At 34.5% G+C, this 23,603-nt stretch overlaps 1 protein-coding gene across 9 annotated transcripts in view; it reads left to right on the top strand.

The window, feature by feature from the left end:
• csmd3b (CUB and Sushi multiple domains 3b) overlaps window positions 1-23,603 on the top strand; it is a 990,558-nt gene that overhangs the window by 719,927 nt on the left and 247,028 nt on the right. For all 9 annotated transcript variants that reach the window (XR_012395232.1, XM_068215335.2, XM_017352314.4 and 6 more), the window contains 5 exons: window positions 2,950-3,063; window positions 3,572-3,667; window positions 8,852-9,055; window positions 14,876-15,000; window positions 18,311-18,407. Coding sequence is in view for 8 of the 9 variants with exons in the window: in XM_068215335.2 (XP_068071436.1) it covers window positions 2,950-3,063; window positions 3,572-3,667; window positions 8,852-9,055; window positions 14,876-15,000; window positions 18,311-18,407 (636 nt within the window). In the remaining variant the exon portion in view is untranslated. The remainder of the gene's footprint in view (window positions 1-2,949; window positions 3,064-3,571; window positions 3,668-8,851; window positions 9,056-14,875; window positions 15,001-18,310; window positions 18,408-23,603) is intronic.

The raw sequence follows: 23,603 nt of genomic DNA, 5'->3' as shown, positions 1-23,603 counted from the left end.
AAGTGTAGGTTTAATAAGAATAGTCTTGCGAGCAGGCAATGATCAGTACAGGAGTTGCTGGTACATATGAACAATACAAATTGTATTCATCCTATAGCCATTAGGTCAAAATAGGCGGCGATACAGAATATAACAATAAACAAGGCTACGTTTAAAAACTAGATCAGATATGGTTGCGGCTGGAAGTTAACAAAAATTATTTATATTATTAATTCAATTTGCCATTTATTGTATTTTATTAAGGTCTACCTCCACCCTAAACCCAACCTTAACCCAACATAAAAACAGTAGTTGTCCTGAGTATTATTTTTTGTTATCTATTAGATTACCCAATAAATTTGCAAAACAAATAGCAACACTAACAAATAGTAACATCAAACAAAGACTCAGCAATGAACTGCTGCATAAGTAGTCAGAATGATCAGCGATAACAAGTTTCAGCTGTGTGTGTGTCATCAGTGGTGATTGGCAACTGGTGTGTATGAAAGGGCATGATGGGATTTGTAGTTCGTTAATGTGACGTGTAGTTCACCAGCGATCTGCCATGAGTGGATTGCTGGTGATCGCGACATTCACTTTCTGCAATGCATTTGTGGTGTTTAAATTAATGTATGATAACAGAATTCTTAAACATATGACAAAATTTCTCTGATAATATTACTATAAAATTGGAGTGTAACGGTACATAATAATCTTGGATTTGATAAGTTGTCTGTACTGTACTTTGCTCTTCAGTACTGTTCATCGAGGGGAAACTAAACAAATATTAGCTTACTATAGAGCAGTGGTTCTCAAACTGTGGTTTGTTTACCACTAGTGATACGCAGGCTTCCTTCTAGTGGTACGCAGAGTAACCCAATATGTCATATGTACATGCAACATATATTTAAAAATGTACCAAAAATGGTCATATATAAATATGATGATATATAGCCTTATATTTGGTCCAAGAAACATTTCCAGGTTTTGATGAATAGGATACTATAGGTTAACACTTTACATTTAAGTACAGGAGATTTTTTTTACAGTAGCCTACCATTTTTAATGAACTTTTAAAAGCACATTTTAATTTAAACGTTGACAATTTATTTAGTTTGTTTGTTTATTTTTACACATAAGCATCGCAGTGTTCATGTTCAAGCTATTTATAAGATTTAAAGTGGCTAATAATAATCAATATTATTAATAATAGTAGTTAATCTCTGTTACGGAACAACTGAATCGATTCACAGGTATGAAAGCACGCAAAATGGTCCTGTGGTCCACTACAGTGGACATGCTGTAAAATTAAAAATAAATACAAAATGTAAAAACTCTAAATTGTATTTTTTTTTTTTTTTTTACCCAAACGATGTTGGAGATCACAGAAAAAAAAAAGTATTTGGGTCTCAGGAGGATATATATATATATATATAGGCTAATTAATGCACAATAACTTTTTTTTTACTTAAGTCTTCTTTTCTCTAGTAAACTTTTGAGGTAAATGCTATGCTATGTGGCATATTGTTTTTCTGATGTCTGTAACACTAATTGAGCAATTACAAGACATGAGATGCTCATTAATTGCTATAAATAATAGTTGTTGCCATCAAAGAGCAAAAAGCAGCATTTAGTACAGTGTCTGAATGTCCTCATCAAATGCAGAATCTGAAAGATGACACTTTGTTTCTAATAAGAAGAAACAAAGCTTCTTGTGATTATTGCATATTTAATTCAGTGCCTCGTGAAGTTAACTAAAAGGTTGAACTTTAGATTTAAAGGGATAGTTCCCCCCCAAAAAAAAATCATTTAGTGGTTTTAAACGTTTATGAATTTTTTACTTTTGTTAGAAACTTAAAGGAAGAGATAGTGAATAGTGTTGGGTAATGGGTGCCTATATCAAACTTAAATTACTATTTTCTCAACAGTTTTCAGTATATCTTTATTTGTGTTCAACAGAAGAATTTTAGGTGAACTATCCCTTTAAGAACTGATTGATTCATTAAAATTCAGACATGAAAAAATACGTATTTAGCATGAAATAAAACAACAATGTATGCGTTTTGTAAACGGTGAATGATTGATTCAATACACTTTGTAATAACTACACTCTATGAATCATTTGTTAAGCATTAGAAAATAGTTCAATCATTATTTAAGCATTAACCTTACATTTAATAGATGTTAGTAAACAGTTTACAAATACAGCTACAAATGTTGTATTCTTGACTTCAGTCACTGGCCACTTTATTAGGTACACCTTACTCGTACCGGGTTTGCCTACAGAGCTGCCTTAATCCTTCGGGGCATAGATTCAACAAGGTACTGGAAATATTGCTCAGAGATTTTAGTTCCACCACATCCCAAAGGTGCTCTATTGGATTGAGTCTGGTGACTGTGGAGGCCATTTGAGTACAGTGAACTCATTGTCATGTTCATGAAACCAGTCCAAGATGATTTGCTCTTTATGACATGGTGTGTTATCCTGCTGGAAGTAGCCATCAGAAGATGCCTACAATGTGGTCATAAAGGGATGGACATGGTCCATGTGATTGACTGATTAAAAATATGCAGTATCAAGCAGTTGGACAGGTGTACCTAATAAAGTGGCCGATGAGTGTATAAGCACATGTATAATGTAAAATTTACTTTAAGGATGTTTTTTTTTTTACAATCCAGTTATTTAAGAATAATTAGTGTTTTTTAAGATCCTTCAGAACGATTAATACACTATTAAAATTAGCATTTATATATCTTATTAATGAGGCATATACTAATAGTTACTTTGTATGTAATAAATGCTTGAATAACTCAGCTTGTGTCCCAATCTGAAATAAGGACTGTTTATGCTTTGTAAATCACTTATAAAAGACAAAATGGGCTTGTAAGTCAAGAACACAGCATTTGTAGCTGTATTTTAAAACTGTTAGCAATATTTTTGACCTGTTTTCCTGTCTGTATCTCCCTCAGTTCTATTCGGACAGTTCGTCCTGTTCCAGACGTCTCTGAATGATGTGGTGGACATTTATGATGGGCCGACACAACAGTCTTCTCTGCTGTCCTCTCTCTCCGGCTCGCACTCAGGTAAAGCTCAAGCTTAATATCCTATTTCTGGACTTCACATAATTAATCCATGACTATTATTCATCTCAAGCCTATGACGCGGCTTTAAAACGTTCAGATGTTATTGCAAAAAAGAGCTGTAGGACTAAGCAGCATACAGAGCATCACAAAACCAATCCTGCTATCAAATACATGGTCAATGCAAGAGCATAAAAATACCACAGAAGATGTAAACAAATCGTTGTAGTGTAAGCAAATTCAGTGTGTTTATCTCATAATGTGGTCATCACGTCTGCTATAGTAGGATCCTTCAGTGGCTTTTTAGCTGAAAGATGTTTATTGGCATTTGATGGTTCAAGGCAAACCCGAAACCTTCTATTCAGCCGCTTCCTCTGTGCAAATATACATATATCAGAAGTCATTTGAAGCCAAAAGATTCAAGAATGATGCTTACTCTTGATGTTTCATGTGCTCTATAATGCAGTTCTAAGGCGTGTGTATTTATTCTGTGTGTGTGTGTGTTTTGCAGGGGAGTCTCTGCCCTTGAGTACTGGAAATCAAATAACTATCAAGTTCAGTACAGTTGGACCAGAGACGGCCAAAGGCTTTCATTTTGTGTATCAAGGTCAGTTTTTAGCTCTGTCAGAAATCTGTATGCTTATTCTATTTACATACACAATGTCGGGACTGTGGTGGGACTTCATGAACCTGTAAAGCTTGGTATTTTCAAAATTAGGGATATTTTTTTTTTTTTATTAAAGCTGCATGAATCTTATAGCAACACACTCATTTTACAGCTTCCGCAGGGTTAACCCATTTTTTAATCCATTCAGCCAATCTCCGGATCTGGCAGGGGCACTTTTAGCTTAGCTTAGCATAGATCATTGAATCGGATTAGACCATTAGCATCTTGTTCCAAAAATGACCAAGGAGATGAGATAATTTTCCTATTTACCAAAGATTCTACTCAATTCTTTTTATTTTTTATTTTTTTTTATTTTTTTTATTCACAGTATGTAGGAAGGAAAATTAAAAGTTGATATGGCTATAGGAACTATACTTTCATTCTGGCATAATAATCAAGGAACTTTGCTGCTGTAGCACGTCTGCAGTAGGTGCATTAATAGTTAAAGCTCGCAATGAGTCAAGCTAAGAGAGACATTATTAAAACTCTTTGTTCATTTATGAGCGTGATGCTAACGGTCTAATCTGATTCAATGACCTATACTAAGCTAAGCTAAAAGCGCTCCCACCAGAGTTAATCCACTTTTTAATCCATTCAGCCAATCTCCAGGTCTGGAAGGAGCACTTTTAGCTTAACTTAGCATTGATCATTGAATTGAATTGGACCATTAGCATCTTACTCAAGCCTGATTCTACTTTTTGTTACTTTATGTAGGAATAATTTCTAGATTGATATGGCTATAGCAACTACACTTTCAATCTGGAGTAATAATCAAGGAAATCTGCTGCTGTACCAGGGCTGCAGCAGGAGCAATGATATTTAAAGCTTGCATTGAGTCAAGCTTTAAAGAGGAAAACGATTAGAACTCTTTGTTCGCTTTTTGATTGAGATGCTAATGGTCTAATCCGATTCAATTATCTATGCTAAGCTAAGCTAAAAGTGCTTCCACCAGACCTGGGGCCTCATGTACGAAGACTTGCGTGGAAATCATACTAAAACATTGCGTACGCACAAAGCTGTAAATGTGCGTACGCAGAAAAAAATTCAGATGTATGAAACACTGCGTACGCCGAATCTCACGCATATTATTTTGTACATCCGAATGAACGTGAAACTGAGCGCAACATGCACGAGCACAAAACCCCTCCCTGCCTCCTCCCCTGTATGAATATGCTAATGACTATGCTAATGGCAAAACCCAACGAAAAAGCAATGGCAAAAGCAAGCAAAAAGAGAAACTTTGAACAGAATGTGAATTGGAGGTGCTGCTTTTGGAGGTAGACCGGAGAAAAGCGGTGTTATTTGCAAGTTTGTTCTCCGGAATTAACAACAAAAGAAAAAAATAGAGTGGGAGAGTTTAACTGATGCGGTTAACACACTTGGGTCTGAACATATCGCACTGAGTGCATTAGAGATAGAAATAGTGTGGTTTATATTTGTAAAATGTTGCGGAACCCTTACCAGTCTCAGTGGCGCACCTTGTAAGACGCATGTAATCATGAATAGTTCCGTTCGAGCATGAACTCGGCTCGAATCCAGCGTCTGATGATTTCTTTCTTGTTTTTTCCCCCGCAACATATCAGATTTTGCCCACTATTTATCACGAGAAAGACAAGTAGGAATCATCAATAAGTTCATATCAATAAGCATCATATTTTATTTGCACATTTATTGAATGGAAATGTTTCTGATTCACGCATGCAAATTCATCTTCAGATAGTGTCTTTATAGCAATGTGTGTGCGGTAGATCGCTAGATTACATTGGGAAAACAGGCGACTGCTGCAAATTGTGCTTTAATGTTTAGCTGGTCAAATGTATGGTATGGAAACCTTATATACCTGCTGAACCCGTCTCATACAGCTGCCATTGCAAGGCTCAGACACTTTGTAGAGAGGAATTTAACACAACTGCCTCTAGGAGTCGCCAATGGAAATAAAACAGACACGCACAAAAAATGTGCGTACGCCTGCCAGAAAGCTGCCATGAAGCTGCGCACATTCCCACGTTCAGTTCATTGTTAGTAAATCCAAACGTGAGCGATTCTGAGCGTGAAACCTGGCGTACACAAAGTTTTTGTGCGTACGCAGCGTTGATACATGAGGCCCCTGGAGATCAGCTAAATAAAGCTTATAGGAACACACACATTTTACAATGTCCACAGAGTTAATCCATTCGTTTGATCTCCGGGTCTGGCAAGAGCACTTTTAGCTTAGCTTAGCTTAGCATAGATCATTGAATCGGATTAGACCATTAGCATCTTGTTCCAAAAATGGGTGAGATAATTATCCTATTTACCAAATGAATCTATCGGAATTGTATTTGATCATTAGCATCTCACTCAAAAATGAAAAAAAAGTTTATATTTATTTTTCATATTTACAGCTTGATTCAACTTTTTGTTACATTATGTTGGAAGGAAAATGAAAAGTTGCTATTTTCTAGATTGACATGGATATAGCAACTATACTTTCAATCTGGAGTAATAATCAAGGACCTTTGATGCTCTATCATGGCTGCTGTAGATGCATTAATATTTAAATTTGCAATGAGTCAAGAGTTAAATAGGAATATTATCGAAACTCTTTGTTCTTTTTTTGGGCAAGATGCTAACGGTCTAATCCGATTCATTTATCTAGGCTAAGCTAAAAGCTCTCCTGCCGGACTCTAAATGAGCTGATTAAAAATGGTCAACTCAACCGCTGTTGCTGTAAAATGCGCCCATTAAAAATAAAGTTTTTATCCACTTTTTTAAGTTGATTTTTAATTAACTTGCCTTTTTCTAATTAAATTATAATTACAGTTATTTTTGCTGCAGTTTATTAGCAGAGACGCTGCATACCTTAGCAAATATTTCAAATCTTTATATGAAAAATGCATTGTTTTTGCATCTTTAAAAAGCCACACAAGACCTTGAAATGTTCTCAGGCAAGTCAGATGACTTGTTTTAACTCGTTCCCACCTTTATTTTACATCTTTATTTTTGTATAGGAGTCAATTAAACTGACTCTGAGCAACAAGTGTTTTCCAGTTCAGCTGCTGAATTAAATGTTTCACTCTTAGACTGATGAGTTCATTTTACATTCGAGACGCGCGTTCATATTTGTGTTTGAGTGGTGATGTAATTTGGCATTTTATAAGATATCTGCAACGTAACCGGCAGAGGAATACGGTCTAGTTCAGGTTTTGTTATCAGGTCATGGCCTGACATTTTCAAGTGCTGTTTGTTCCACTTACTGTGTAAGATAGTTCCCAAAACAACCTTTTTTTAACAAAGTTGTGCACATCGAATAAAGGTCACACTCTAACAGATACATGTTTTTTTTTATATATATATATATCGTTGATATAAAAAAAATCTGCTGCTATTCCATCTCAAAGCATTAGGTTACAGTCAAGGACATTTTATTAAGAGTAAAAGCGTAAAAAGGACTAAATTAACATTTGTGAGTAAAAATCTGCTTTGGCGGAAGTGTAAGGCAAGGCAGGTTTATTTATATAGCACATTTCTTACACAATAGTTATTCAAAGTGCTTTTTATAAACAAGACTAAAAGAAACAAGACAAAAAATAATTAAAAACTAATTAAAATGTGTTAAACAGGTAAAAAAAAGACTGAAAAAGAAAAGAAAGACACTCATTTAGTAAAGGCACAGCTAAACAGATGTGTCTTCAGTCTTGATTTGAATGTGCATAATGTTGGAGCACATCTGATCATTTCTAGAAGCTGATTCCAGCAGTTAGTAGGTGATGGCTGATTCACCCTGCTTTGATTTAGTGATTTATACACAAGTAGTAGTAATGTAAAAATTATTCTGAATGTAACTGGGAGCCAGTATAAAGACCTGAGTACAGGTGTAATGTGCTCTGATTTTCTGGTTCTGGTCAGAATCCTGGCCGCAGTGTTCTGGATGATCTGCAACTGTCTGACTGTCTTTTTGGAAATGCCAGTGAGGAGTCCATTACAGTAATCAGCTCTGCTGCTGATAAAAGCATATGCAAGTCCTCATTGGAAACAAAGCATCTAATTCTTGCAATGTTTTTGAGATGATAGTTTGCTGATTTACTTACTGCTTTGCCATGACTACTGAAACTCAGATCTGACTCCAGAGTCAATCCAAAATTCTTGACATTATTTTTTGTTTGACCCCTAGAGCCAAGGTACACATTCACCTTGAGAACCTCATCTATGTTGCTAAATGCAATGACTTCAGTTTTGTCTTTGTTTAATTGAAGAAAGTTTTGGCACATATAAATAACAACCATGAAAGTAAATGTTCTTACTGCACTGTTATAGTAAAAAAATAAAATAATAATAATAATAGGAACTATTATTATTATTATTATTATTATTATTATTATTATTATTATTAATAATAATATTATTATTATTATTATTATTAATTTATAATTTTTTATTTTCATGTTTTGTTAATAATATTTTATTATTATTTTATTCTATTATTATTATTTTATTTAATTTAATTTAAATTTTTTTATTTTTATTATTATTATTATTATTATTATTATTAAAAAATAATAATAATTTATTATTACTAGTAGTAGTAGTAGTAGTATTTTTATTATTATTATTTTTAAATACTTTACATTTGAATAGTATTGTAGGGATATTTTTGTAGATTTGTTTAATTACAACAAATAAACTGAAGATTATTATAATAAAAAATAATTATGATAACATTTTACATGTTTACTAAATTGTTGTTGTTGTGGTGATATTATTATAGATTTTATCATTAAAAACTTTACAGTTCAGTAGTATTGTAGGGATAAATCTTGTTAATTTATTTAAATCGTATTGTTATTAAAGTTAAAAAAAAACTTTTTTTGCATTATTGTTGTTGCTGCTGTGTTGTGATATGTTTTTCTTATTTTCATACTTATTTGAGTTAAATGTTTGTTTGTTTTTTCACATTTTGTCTGCCTCTTTATTCATTTTTGCATTCTCTAATTAAATATTTAATAGATGGTTGCTATAAAAATCTTAAGGCCAGTAAATGTCTTCAAATCCCTGGCCATTGGCAGGTACTGCATTGCTCAGAACCAAAAGACATGCATTTAATCTCTGTAAATCGTCATATTTTTCTTGTACTCTGTGTCACAGCTGTACCGAGGACCAGTGCCACGCAGTGCAGCTCAGTTCCAGAGCCTCGCTTCGGCAAACGCATTGGCAACAACTTCGCTGTGGGGGCGTCAGTGATGTTCGAGTGTAACCCAGGCTACACGCTCCACGGCTCCACTGCCATTCACTGTGAAACCGTCCCAGATGCCCTCGCTCAGTGGAACGACACCCTGCCCACCTGCATCGGTAAGACAAACCTCTACGTCACCTTTAGGGTGCTTTTTCTAGCTTGGTTCGTTTGGGTATGTGTGAAACTGGCAATCACACTCTGATCCATGCCAAAACAATTGGTCCAAGATCGTCTGAATGAGGTGTTCTCAGCTCAGTTGAAACAAACTCTAGATTGGTTCACGTTTAGTTAGAAAGCAATATGCTATATCAAAGTGTATTATGGATATGCAACAGGCATATTAAGTAATAAGGCATATATATATATATATATATATATATATATATATATATATATATATATATATATATATATATATATATATATATATATATGAGCAATATCACAGTAGTAGCAGTGTTCTATGACTGTATGTCAGCACTGGTGGGAGGCTGCAGGCCTTAGCGCCCTACCAGTGCTGATATACAGCCATATCGCACTGCAACGAATGTGATATTGCGTTTATACAACAGTTTGACAGCACAATCTTGTACATGAAAAAGCAAATCAAACTCAGAGAGTCTAAAACACTACTTAGGTACTACTGTCTTCCACCATTCATTCACATGCTGACGTCAGAACAGCAGAAGCCGTTACTAATTCACAAACGTCACTTTACAGCTAGTATTTGAATGATTCTCTATAGCGTAATGTGAAGCGGCGCTTCTGGTGTGTGACCCTCTTAAGGTGATGACAAAACAGCAAATTTTGCTCACATTTTAAAATTATAAGGCTGAACGTGACATAAAATGCCATCCGTCTACAGAGATTTCTCACCAGACTGCTGTTGTGTTTGCGATAAGGAGGGACAAGGCTGAATCCAGCTTCTTATTCACAGCTTCTTAATCACTCTATCCGGTCCACCTTAAAAACCACAACGCTTCCGTTTTTCAGCTTTTTAATTCACGCTCAAGAAAACACACTCAGCAAGGGCCTATTATGCGATTCTGGCGCCATCTTGTGGATAGACAACGTCAACCGCTGCCGACAAGCTCTCAGAAATTGTAAATATTTTAAAATAGGCACTATTCTTGCAAATAAACTGCATAGTTGCAATCTGAACAACTACATTCTCGATTTAAAAAGCCTCAAAAGTACATTTTGTTGTCTAACAACAGTAATATTTATCAAACTGTAGCCTGCTTATTGCTTGCTGTGTGTGGGCGGAGTAATACACAGAGGTGATGAGGCCTTTGTGTGATGTTACTAGCAAGATATCGCACAGCTGTCAGCCAATCAAATTCAAGAACCAGACAGAACTGTTGTATAAATATATATATATAGGGCTATAAGATCAGAGAATGATGACTAGAGATATAATTCCTACTACACTGTAAATCCCAAACAGTTAAGGTAATTCAAACCATGTGAGAAAACCGATTGCAACAAACCATTTAAGTTCAAAAACTAATCCTATTGAGTACTGTTAACTTGATCCATTTAAAAAGTCATAGTAGAAAGTGACAGGACGGGTCTTTCAGGTGAGCACAGTCAATTAGGCAGATTTTGCTGGAGTTAGCAAAGCGGCTGAGGGAAATCATGACACGTCTTCAGCTGTTTACTCACGTTAGAGAGGCGTTAAGCAGCGTAAGAGCTCTGATTTTAACAGGCCGACTCTTTTGCTTTTCCTTAGTCGTCTCTCTGCCAGTCTTTCACTCTGGTGTGCTATAGATTTTCTGCTAAGCAGCTGATTATTATGTTTTTCTTGTCATATTTAGGCTAGGCAGGGTAAAAAAGCTCAACACACACACACACACACACATACACACTAAATAGCTTATATTGAAGCCCAGCTGTTTAGCGGTATGCTAGCAGAAGTCTAATTGGCTGGTTTACTGTGTGTTAAGGAATGAGGCTAATCAGTGGCATGTTGTTGTGGTTAGGTGTAAAGTAAATGTTAATTTTAGCAGATCAAATGCATAGACACGTGTATATATTTACAGTGGGAGTCAGTATTTATCAGATATTTATCAGTTTCCCTTTTTACACTAATATGTTTATGGGTTAATTAGTTTTACATTCAATGAGTCAGATCCAAAATCACAATTGGTGCTATTTTACCTAAATTTAATGTACATTTATAGTGCAATATGATTATATAGTGCAACATAAATATGATTAAACAAAGAAAAAAAAAATAAAGTGATTAAAAATGCCACACTCGCGCACATACCAGTACCTGACTATATTGTTGTTGTTTTTGTTTTGTTGCTTTGTATTTGTTATTTGTTGATGTTTTCTTCTATTTGTATGATTTTTGCATATTCTAAAAAAAAAAAAAGATCCAAAATCACAATTGGTGCTATTTTACCTAAATTTAATGTACATTTATAGTGCAATATGATTATATAGTGCAACATAAATATGATTAAACGAAGAAAAAAATAATAAAGTGATTAAAAATGCCACACTCGCGCACATACCAGTACCTGACTATATTGTTGTTGTTTTTGTTTTGTTGCTTTGTATTTGTTATTTGTTAATGTTTTTTTCTATTTGTATGATTTTTGCATATTCTAAAAAAAAAAAAAAAAAAAATCCAAAATCACAATTGGATAAATGTATATTTAATGTACATTTATAGTGCAATATGATTATATAGTGCAACATAAATATGATTAAACGAAGAAAAAAAATAATAAAGTGATTAAAAATGCCTTAAATGTGTAGTTAACAATACTTATAGTTTTGTTTTACCAGTTGTTTTGTTTTAAAGAACTTAATAATTAAATTTTATGAGTTAATTTAAACATATGCTTTTAAATAATGACTCATGTTTTAATATGGAAATTATTCATAAAATCACTTTTTTTTAATTTTTATTTTCAGCTTCCAGTAAAATTTATTTTCATTGATATTGTAGTAAGACCTTTTTTATAAGAACAATTTTGTACCTTTATTTCAATTGTACCATAAAAGTTGCAGAGCAATATCATAAGACGTCTTTTCTGTACCATAAAAGGTACTTTTAAGGATCATTATTTGTACCGCCGTGTACCTTTTTTCTTTTCTGCGAGTACAATACGGGAGAGATTGTCACTAATGGGCGGGGTTTTTCCTCTCTGATGACACATACAAAGGGAGAACGTCAATCAAAGTGTTTCAGCCGACTGTTTTTATCAAGTGTGACTATAAAAATTGAATTAATTCATTTTTACCATCAGAAACTGATTATTCTCACACTGTGCTTACACACAGCTGTGTTTAAACCCCTTCTAAAAGTGAGTTTTGCACAATAGGTCTCCTTTTTCCTCATGTTGCTGCATTTGTTGCCATATCCTGGTAGACTATCACACTTTATTTTCTATTGTCACGAGTGCTGATGAAATATGTGAGTGCTGACATCCAGTCATGGCTTCAGACAGGCACCTGTTTTATGGTGTCCCACCTTGTTTTATTTCCTCCTGCTCTCCGTGTAGCTTCTGTCTGAAAGGTCAAAGATCGGCCATTTTTCACACCGGCACCTGAGCGAGCGCACGCCGCATTCTATATATCACTGCTTAAAAATGAATGACCCCAAAATTGCAGGGAAGCGAATTTGGTTAATAATTGAAGAATCTGACACAGATTTATTGAGGCCTGCTCCACATCCGGTCTCGCTGTGTCCTCCTCGCTCTCCATCCCAGAAAAAAAAAAACGGGACATCAATCAGGGTGTCTCGGCCAGCTCGTAGCTGTTTAAACAGAGTGATTGGCTTTGACCTCTAGATTATCCCCCTTGTCCTTGACAGATAGCATCTTACCTAAGCGTGGGATAACAAAGACGGTTCTGCCCTGCTGGAGTCAGATAGCAGCCTGTGCTTTGTTATTGACAGATCCACTCTCTGGCTTCTAGTGTCGCTTCAGACAGTAGCTGGCAGGACTTCAGCAAACAGGAATGAAGTGATTTACCAGACTGTGGAGATATTGAAGAGACCTTTCTCTAATTTTTAAATGCAGCACATTTTATTACTATTATTATTATTATTATTATTATTATTATTATTATTATTACTATTATTATTAAATTTGATGTTGTTGTTGTTGAGTTTGTTGTTGTTCTTATTATTATTAATATATAATTTGTTATTATTATTATTATTATTATTATTATTATTATTATTTTTGATGTTGTTGTTGTTGTTGTTAAGGTTGTTGTTGTTCTTATTATTATTAATATATAATTTGTTATTATTATTATTATTATTATTAATAATTTTATGTTTGATGTTGTTGTTGAGGTTATTGTTCTTCTTCTTCTTCTTCTTCTTCTTCTTCTTATTATTATTATTATTAATATATAATGTATTATTATTATTATTATTATTATTATTATTATTATTATGTTTATTATTATTATTATTATTATTATTATCATTATTATGTTTATTATTATTATTAATATTATGTTTGATGTTGTTGTTGAGGTTGTTGTTCTTCTTATTATTATTATTATTATTATATAATTTATTATTATTATTATTATTATTATTATTATTATTATTATGTTTATTATTATTATTAATATTATTATTATTGTTATTATTATTATTATTGTTATTATTATTATTATGTTTATTATTACTACTACTACTGCTTTTAGTATTATTTATATTATTATTATTATTATTAATGTCATTATTGTTATTATTATCATTATTTTTATTTTAATAATGATAATAATAATAATAATAATATTCCCTGAATTATTATTATCATTATTATTATTATTATTATTATTATTATTATTATTATTATTATTTATAAATGATTGCCAAAACTGTGTGTATTGTAATTACATCAATGCTGTTAAAGGAACCGAATAAAATGGGGGAAAAAAAGTCACATTCACCGCTCACCGGTAGTTTATCAGTATAGGAAGAAACGCTAGCTCTGCATATACCCTATTTATTAATAAAAATAAATGCACAATGACAAAAATAAGCTCACTGCATCAAAAAGGCGATTAAATTGCGCAATGACAAGAAACAATATAGATCGCACCACCAAATACATGAAAACGAAAGTAACGAGTCTGATTTAAGAGTAGAGAGTAAAAAATTGTCAGAAAAATAAATAGTGGAGCAAAATACTGATACCAGAAAAATCTACTTAAGTACAGTAACAAAGTATTTGTACTTTCCACCTCTGCTTCAGGGGATATCAAGCGTTAATTAGGGGGGTCAACCCCCCCTAAGCCCCATGTAATTTGCACCCTAATTATGGTTGACACCCTTGTTATCAGTCTCCCACTATTTATTTTCTTTTTCTGAAAGTCTTAATAACGCCATTGTGGAGTTTTTCTGGTCACACTTTATAATAAGGTTCATTAGTTAATGTTAATTAATGCATTTACTAACCTGAACAAACAATGAACGATACATTTACTACTGTATTTGTTCATGTTAGTTAACGTTAGTTAATGAAAATACAGTAGTTCATTGTTAGTTCATGTTAACTCATGGTGCATTAACTAATGTTAACAAGCATGGACTTAGATGTTAATAATGCATTAGTAAATGTTCAATTATGATTAACAAATGCTGTACATGTGTTGGTTATGATTAGTTCATGTTAGTAAATGCATTAACTAATGAACCTTATTGTAAAGTGTTACCGTTTTTCTTTTACTATTTCAGCCAATGTGATTGAAAAAAATTCTGTTATACTCTCCCATTCACTCCAAGTTTATCCAACCGCTACTGAGAAACCCAGTTCCTAGCCTGAATTGTGACCCAAACTAAAGTCTTACCTTTGGTTCTTCATCAAAAGTCTCTGATGAACTGCTTCCTTTTGCGCAGTAATAAAACCTCATTCTCATGGTATCTCACTTTCCTGTCCTCTGATTGGTTCTCACAGTGCCTTGTGGAGGGATTCTGACAATGCGAAAGGGGACGATTTTGTCCCCAGGATACCCGGAGCCCTACGATAACAACCTCAACTGCGTGTGGAAGGTGTCTGTTCCTGAGGGAGCTGGGATACAAGTGAGTACGAGCAGCTTGTTTGAAGCGTCTCAAATTAAATGTTTCAGACAGGAAGCGTCAGTGATGGAAAGGTTTAAACTACAATAAAGGGAATTCTTAATGTCCAATTAATTATGCATGAGACGATGTTTAATTTAGAAATGACGAGGAGTTGAGTTCTGCAAAACTTCTGCCAGTCTGTTTCTTGCTTTTTTTCCTGAATGTTGTCATATTTTTGTGGATTAAGAGCTTTGAGAATGTTTATTTAAAGATTATTCTGTGTTTACGCTGGACTCGGGTGACACTTTGCAACAAAAAATAAAAAATAAAAGATTCCTTCATTACATTCAGTGAGGTTGTATCTTGGACTGGAAACATCTGTTATGGTGCACCAAGTTGACCGGTGTCTACTTTCTATTTTTAATCCTGCATAATAATAATAATAATAATAATAATAATAATAATAATATTAATATTAATAATAATAATAATAATAATAATAATAATAATAATAATAATAATAATAACACTCACAACAGCATATAGTTAAAGGCTAAATTATCAGCCCTTCTGTGAAATTTTCTTTTCTTTTTTTTTTTTTTCCAAATATTTAAAAAAAAAATTTCACCCAAGTTTTAATTATTTATTTTAAAAATATAATTTGATATATTCGACATTTTCATTATATTTGTATACAGGGCTTGACATAAATTTTTTCTTGATCACCAGCCACTGTGGCTAGTAGATTTCCAGCTTTACTAAAGACTTGCCATTTTCACATTTCACTTTTGTTGTTGGGAAAATATATTTTCTTTTTTTGAAATTTTTTATTTAAGATTTTTCAATATAATTTTTTACAGAACAACCCCTTCCCCAACAGTTTTTCCCCTTACACATGAGGGGATACAAAAAATAAAAATAAAAATAAAAATAATTTGAAAACTAAAATAATAATAATAATAATAATATAAAAAATAAGGAAAATCAATAAAAAATAATACAAAATAAAAGAAAATATATTGTCATCATAATTACCTCACAGGTGATACGTTTGTACATCTATCACTGAAAAAAGTGTTGCATGCAGAACTGTTGCAAACAATTTATTTGTGTTGAATTTAAACAAACAAATTATCTTTAATAATGTTCAACTTAATTTGTTTGTTTAAATTCAGCCCCAAAAAATTGAGTTAAATGAGTAAATCCAATGAATCATCTTTGAATATTTTTTTTCAGTGTAGTTACATTGTGTTGCATTGTAGTTGCATCCAATTACAGTGATAAAAAGGTGAGGTTAAGCAACCTCTAAATATACATATCTAAATATGTCATAATACTTTTCCGCCTCTTCAGAAAAATATCAGTCTTCATTTGTAGACATGTTATTTTCTCCATTATATAGACCTGTTTAAGTCTCTGAATCCAAGGAAAACATATTTTCTATGCAAAAACTGTTGATGCTAAAATTACTTGATTTAGATTTTCCTCGTTCATTTGACTTTTTGTGTGTTGTGTATGTCCTTGCAAATAAGTTGTGGTTTCATAATCTATTCGCATTGCAATTCGTTTTAATTTCACATTACTTTTCAGAGCTCGAAATTAAGGATTTAACAAATCTTGAACCACACCAAAAATATTTATTTGCCACAAATTTTAAATAACGTGTCAAAACAAGCAAACTATAGCTGTATGCATGTACTTTTTTTTTTCAACAAAATTTAAACAACATTTAAAAAACAATTATTGTCATGTATCTAAAACTATGCACGGTAGTCTGTCCGACTGTGGGTTCACAAGCAGCGCTTTTTTTTCCAGTCTATTTCAAAGAGAACCGTTCACGCCAGTTGCATTTGCAGCACAGTTGCTTCACGCAAGGAAACAGAAGCGCGCGTGCTTACACTTTTGTTGTTGGAAAAATATATTTTATATGCAGAAATTAGACTTTGACGCGATAAAATTACTTGATTTAGATGTTGTGTTTTGTCCACATGCCTCCTCATTCATTTCACTTTTTGTGTGTGTTGTGTATGAGCTTGCTCAATGTGCATGAGCAAATGGTTTGTTGCATTGCAATTAGTTTTCATTTCCCATGACTTTTCAGAGCTTAAAATTAAGGATTTACCAAATCTCTGACCACACCAAAAATAACTTAACTATTATTTATTAACCACAAATTTTAAATGTGTCAAAATAAGCAAAATATAGCTGTATACATACACTTTTTAATTCAACAAACCTTTTTCTTTAAAAAAAAGTATGTATATATATATATATATATATATATATATATATATATATATATATATATATAAACAAAAATAACTGTAAGAGTTAAAAAAAAAACTTACTGTACACTGAAAAAAATTAATTTAAAGATGATTCCTTGGATATTTACTAAAATGTTTTAAGTTAAGTGGTAGTAAACAGTTTATTTAGGCTGAATTTAAACAAACAAATTATGTTAAAAATCACTAAATATAATTTAATTGTTTAAAGTCAACACAAATAAATTGTTTGCAATAATTTTGCAGACATCATTTTTATCACTGTGTGTGATAATAAAACAAATGATCACACGCACACAGTTAATATCAGGCCTATTAATAGTCTGTTAAAGGAATAATTAACAAAAGCAGTGACTGCTGCTGCTTATTAAAGTGTTTTGTTTTGTTTTTTTTACATCTGGAGCTTTTGAAAGCAGCAGGACTGTGGGTGCACCATCGTCATTTTTTTGTCCAGTATATATCAAAGAGAACCGATCGCACCAGTTACGCTTTTTAACAGTCGCGCGCATCACATCACCTGTGCGTGCGAATGGTCATAATCTCATTCTGTGTTTACTTGGATTATTTTGCTTGCGCGGACACAATTATTTGTGTCAGTCGTGCTGCTTCTTGATTCTAAGATTACGTTTGTACGAATATTGGGCCATCCTTATTGTCAAACCCTGCTTTTAATAAAAACTACAATTTAAAAATTATTTTCAACCAGCCAAAGTGGCTAGTGAGTGTATCTGTCTAACCTGCCACAGCTGAAATCTACACGCATTTGACGGGTTGGCGGGTGTTAATGTCAAGCCCTGATTATATGTATTTATATGTTGTATGTATATTATTATAATGTTAATGTTTACTTGATTTTTTCACTTATTTAAATATCCTTTCTTTTCTTTTGTGTTGATATGTGCGTATGTTACCAGAGCTTCTGTATACCACAAAGAAATAAAATAAAAAATCCTTGGCAAATAAAGCTCATTCTGATTAATGTGTCTGTCTTTCTGCTGTTGCTTTTGCCGCGTTCTGCTCATTTTCTTGTTTTCTCTGTTAATCAGATCCAAGTTGTGAGTTTTGCCACTGAACACAACTGGGATTCCCTGGACTTCTATGATGGCGCAGACAACAATGCACCCAGACTGGGCAGCTATTCAGGTGAGCGTTCAGATCATAGAATAAAAGGATTCACTGTCATGTTTTATAGACTGAAATCTCTAAACTGAACAGGTTTTTCCTTTAATTCAAAGTACATGTATCAGTACAGTATATACTGCTTATGCATGTCCTGACCTGAGTTGGTTGATTTCAATATTTAAAGTTAATATTTTTTTTTATTATTTATATTATTATCTGTTCAGATTTACAAAATATATTTGTATGGATATATATGAGCAATATGACATGAGTAGCAGTGCGATATGGCTGTAAATCGGCACTGGTGGGAAACGTGCATTATCTCGAGGCCTTAGTGTCCCTCCAGTGACTTGTCATATTGCGTTTATACATCAGTTCGATGGTATAATTGTGTATATAAAAAAGAAAATAAAACATGGAGAGTCTCAAAAATCCTTTTATACAAGGAACTACTTTCTTCTGCCATTCATTCACATCAGCAGCTGACGTCAGAACAGCAGAAACCGTTGCTACTTTACCAACGTCACTTTAGAGCTAGTGTTTGAATGATTCTCTTGCGTAATGTCTAAAGTGATGATAAAAAAGATTTTTTGCTTACATTTTAAGATTGTAAGGCTGAACGGCATGAAATGTCATCAGTCTACAGAGATTTCCCAGAGAGTTCCGAGTTTTATTCTCCGTTGCAAATGAGATTTTACAATAATTATCCCTGAAAAAGCCAAAGCAAAGCAAACACTACCAGATTACTATGGTGTAAATACAGCACTACAACATACCAATGAGAGAGATCGTCTTAGAATGTCACTTACAAGTTTTATAATGGTTTGATCAGCTGTAGTTTGAAACTTGCACATAGAAAATGCTGTTTTTCTACCCTAAGGACTTATTATGCCACAGCCATGTCACCCTGCAGCCCAAGACCGGTTACTCACTGAAGCTAAGCAGGGCTGAGCCTGGTCAGTATCCTGGATGGGAGACCACTAGGGAACACTAGGTTGCTGTTGGAAGTGGTGTTAGTGAGTGGTGTTAGGTGGCGCTCAACCTGTGGTCTGTGTGAGTCCTTATGCCCCAGTAAAAGTGAAGGGGACACTAAACTGTCAGTGGGCGTCGTCTTTCGGATGAGACGTTAAACCGAGGTCCTGACTCTCTGTGGTCATTAAAAATCCCATGGCACTTCTCGTGAAAGAGCAGGGGTGTAACCCCTGGCCAAAGTCCCTCTATCGGCCCTTACGATCATGGCCTCCCAATCATCCCCTTCCACCAAATTGGCTCTATCACTGTCTCTCCACTCCACCAATAGCTGGTGTGTGTGGTGAGCGCACTGGCGCTGTTGTCCTGTGGCAGCCGTCGCATCATCCAAGTGGATGCTGCACACTGGTGGTGGTGTGGAGAGAACCCCCTCATGATTGTGAAGCGCTTTGGGTGTACGGCCATACACAATAAATGCGCTATATAAATACACTTTACATTACATTATTATGCAGTCTCTGTCGCCATCTTGAATGGTTGCATGGTTCAGGATCTGTAGAGCTACACATCGATGGATTTGCTCTTCAGTGCTTGGACTCTCAGTAATGACTTTAAACCACACTGAACTGAGCTAAACTAAACTGAACTTAAACACTATGAACTGAACTACCCTGATCCAGTTACTATGACCATTTATGTGAAGCTGCTTTGACACAATCTCCATTGTAAAAGCGCTATACAAATAAAGCTGAATTGAATTGAATCTTGTGGCGGATTGTCGACCATCTTTGCTCTGCTCAGTATGACAGGCTGATGGCCACCAATACATTGAATAAAATCAATACATCTCCAAAATTATGAATATTTAAAACAGACACCTAATAAATAAACTGCATAGTTTAATCTAAACAACAACATTCTCGCCTAAAAAAGCCTCAAAAGTACATTATGTTGTCCAATAGCAGCAGTATTTGTCAAACTGTAGTGAGTTTATTGATCGGCTGCCACTCTATGTGAGCAGAGTAATACGCAACTATGAAGAGGCTGTACGAGTGCTGATATTGCAGAATACAGATTGTATACAGAAATGCATCAGTATTCAGAAATACATAATTGGCCAATCAGGATCAAGCATTCTCAAGCACAGCATTATAAACTTGTGTAAATCAGATTTGAATTAGATTACCAGGGTATTAAAATAGCAGTACTTTTCATTAGTCCTTTTAAACCAAACGATCTTTGCTCTCAGTCTTTACAAGAATTCAATTCAAACGAAAACATCAGAGATTCCTCGCCTCGAACCTGATATCACTAATTGAGTTGCACCTTGAAGAAAGTCAATCGTTTGTAATTCTTGGAGCCAGCAAACTTGGAGACGGCACATCATGCTGTTTTTGGCTGGCTAATTAATTGCTATGTCTGGCAGCACATCTAATGGGCACCGCACCTCACCGCTCAGCACTTCATTTGTTTGTACACAGAGGAAAGTGGACTGAGGCTAACAGCTTGTCATTTCTGATGCCCGATGGCTCAGTGGGTTGTGTATGGTAGGGCCAACAGGGCCAAAAGTCAATAAACAAAACTTAATGGTCAACATGTACTCGGGCCATTTGATTACACAGAAAAGCAAATGGAATTGTCAGACTTTAACTATATTTGCATATGCAAATTTTTAGGATAAATGTATACAAATATCAAGTGTTATCATTAAAAGATATCATAATGATATGCTAACATGAAAAATACATATGCAGGGTGCCAATCACTGGGGGATTGGGGGTATCCTCCTAATGAACACTTAAACCCTCCTGAAGTATGTCGAAATAAGATGTATGGGATGGCAGTCGTTATCTAATGAGAAATAGCTTTATAGATCTCTAGCTTAAATGCTAATATTCATTAATTTTCGTTTCAGCCTAGTCCCTTTATTAATCCCGGGCCGCCACAGTGGAATCAACCATCAATTTATCCAGCACGTTATTTTTGCGCAGGGGATGCCCTTCTAGCTGCAACCCATCTTTGGGAAACATCCATACACACTTATTCACACTTATACACTACAGACAATTTAGCTAACCCAGTTCACCTGTACCGCATGTTTTTGGACTGGGGAAAACTGGAGCACCCGGAGGAAACCCACGTGATCGACACACAGAAACGTATTTAGGTTCGGCTCCACCCATAATATATATATAATATATAATAATATGTATGTGTATGTGTATATATATATATAATAATATGTATGTGTATGTGTATATATATATATATAATAATATGTATGTGTATGTATATATATATATATATATATATATATATATATATATATATATATATATATATATATATATATATATATATATATATATATGTGTATGTATGTGTATATATATGTATATATGTATATGTATATATGTATGTATATATATATATATATATATATATATATATATATATATTTATATATATTTCCTGTTTAGTTATTTATACCTGAAGTGTCCGGCTTGACAACTTAGTTTTCAACTCCGCCCCCGTCTGCACTCGTCTAATCTTATTGATCACCGGCTGCAGCTGTGCACACCTTTGCAGTCGAACACACCTTTTATAAGTACCATGGTATTTTTAATGAGGACTTTAGTTTAACATCTCACTATACTGGGGCATTAGGACACACAGACTGCAGGTTGAGCGCCCACTGCTGGCCTCACTAACATCCTTTCCAAAAGAACCTAGATTTCTCATGTGCTCTCCCATCCAGGTACTAACTTGACTCAGCCCTACTTTGGGTACTTTCACATCTGTAGTTCGCTTCATTTGGTCCGGACCAAGGGCAATAAAGGATACATTGTTGCATTTTCTGCTTTCTTTAGGTCGTTTTCACACCACACTGATTGCTTTGGTCCGAACAGGTTGTAAAGAATCAAAATGCAGTCATCTGACAAAATCCACATCTCTCATTGGCCAGATGTTGTTGAACATAGTTCCTAAACTGCTTATTGATTGACCAGAATTCACGTGCGGGAAAATGCCAGTGAACTCCCGCAAGTAAACAAACCGGCAGACACAAAATGTCGCTTTTTACTCTGGAGGGACAACTGCGCTGGCTGATTGTATCCCTGCTTTAGACAAACTATACATTTTGAGAATGAAGCGCGGAAACAATGTTTTAATGCATCGCACGTCACTTTAGGTGGAGGCGTGGATTAATTTAGCTAAACTGCGACATGGTCATGTAGGTAATGTTTTTCCCACTCTCTCTTTTGGTAAAGCGATGTCAACAAATATTTTCCTCCATATCCCATAATGCACAGCGCATCGGCCTACAGCAGCTGGAGTTGTCCAAAAGGCACAGTACTTTTTGCGGTTGGGTCTGTTTTAGTTCGGATCATATTCTCCCCACAAACTAACCGCTCCAGGGTTCGTTTGAAAGCGTACCGAGGCCACCTCTTCAAGCAGGTCTCGGTACGCTTTTTTGGTCCGCTTTTGGTGCGCACTCGAGTACGATTGCTGCCTTCTCACCTGCCCAAACGAACCGCACCAAGAGGGAAAAAGAACTCTAGTGCCATTCAACCGAACTAAATAAGGCAGGTGTGAAAGCACCCTTAGCTTCAGTGCGCAACCGGTCTTGGGCTTCAGGATGAAATGGCCGTGGTTCACACATCAAACTGCATAAATATGTGTAAAAAATTCTTTATAAATTTGGTTTCACAAGTAAAGCATTTTACTGCTTATTTTTCAACTTCTTATATGCAAACTTCAGACCTTCAAATCGTCCTTCACTTAGCTGCAGCCTCAATTCTTGTAATGTAAATTTGACACATTTCATTTACAGGCGTTTGACCTGCTGGCCTTCCATACTGCCTCGTCATACTTCACCGTGTTTGTAAGAGTTTTTGTGGGCTGTTCAGGAAGAAGGGAAGCGGTTTAGAGTGTCCTATTGGGAACAGTGACTTTATCTTGCTTTCAGGGACAGTCAAGGTTTTCATGGCAGCGCTGCGGGAACAGTAATTGAGCCGGTTCCAGCAGCTCAGAGCCTGACCTCAGACGTGAACTGTACAGCAGGCAGTGTTTAAAACGGTGACGGTGCGGTGTCACAAGACAAATGTTAACGCTTGTACCACAACTTTTCCTCACAGCATGAACATTAAAGATGCTCGCATTAATAAGTGTCTAATGTTGCCCACCCTTTCGGTATGCTGGCGGTCCACTTTATCTGTTACTTATTTCCACCCCAGCTGTTGAGATTTT

Source organism: Danio rerio, chromosome 19 (assembly GCF_049306965.1).
Source record: "Danio rerio strain Tuebingen ecotype United States chromosome 19, GRCz12tu, whole genome shotgun sequence".
NCBI lineage: Eukaryota > Metazoa > Chordata > Actinopteri > Cypriniformes > Danionidae > Danio > Danio rerio.
Note: the sequence above shows the minus strand (reverse complement) of the source record. Positions and strands in the feature narration are given on the sequence as shown.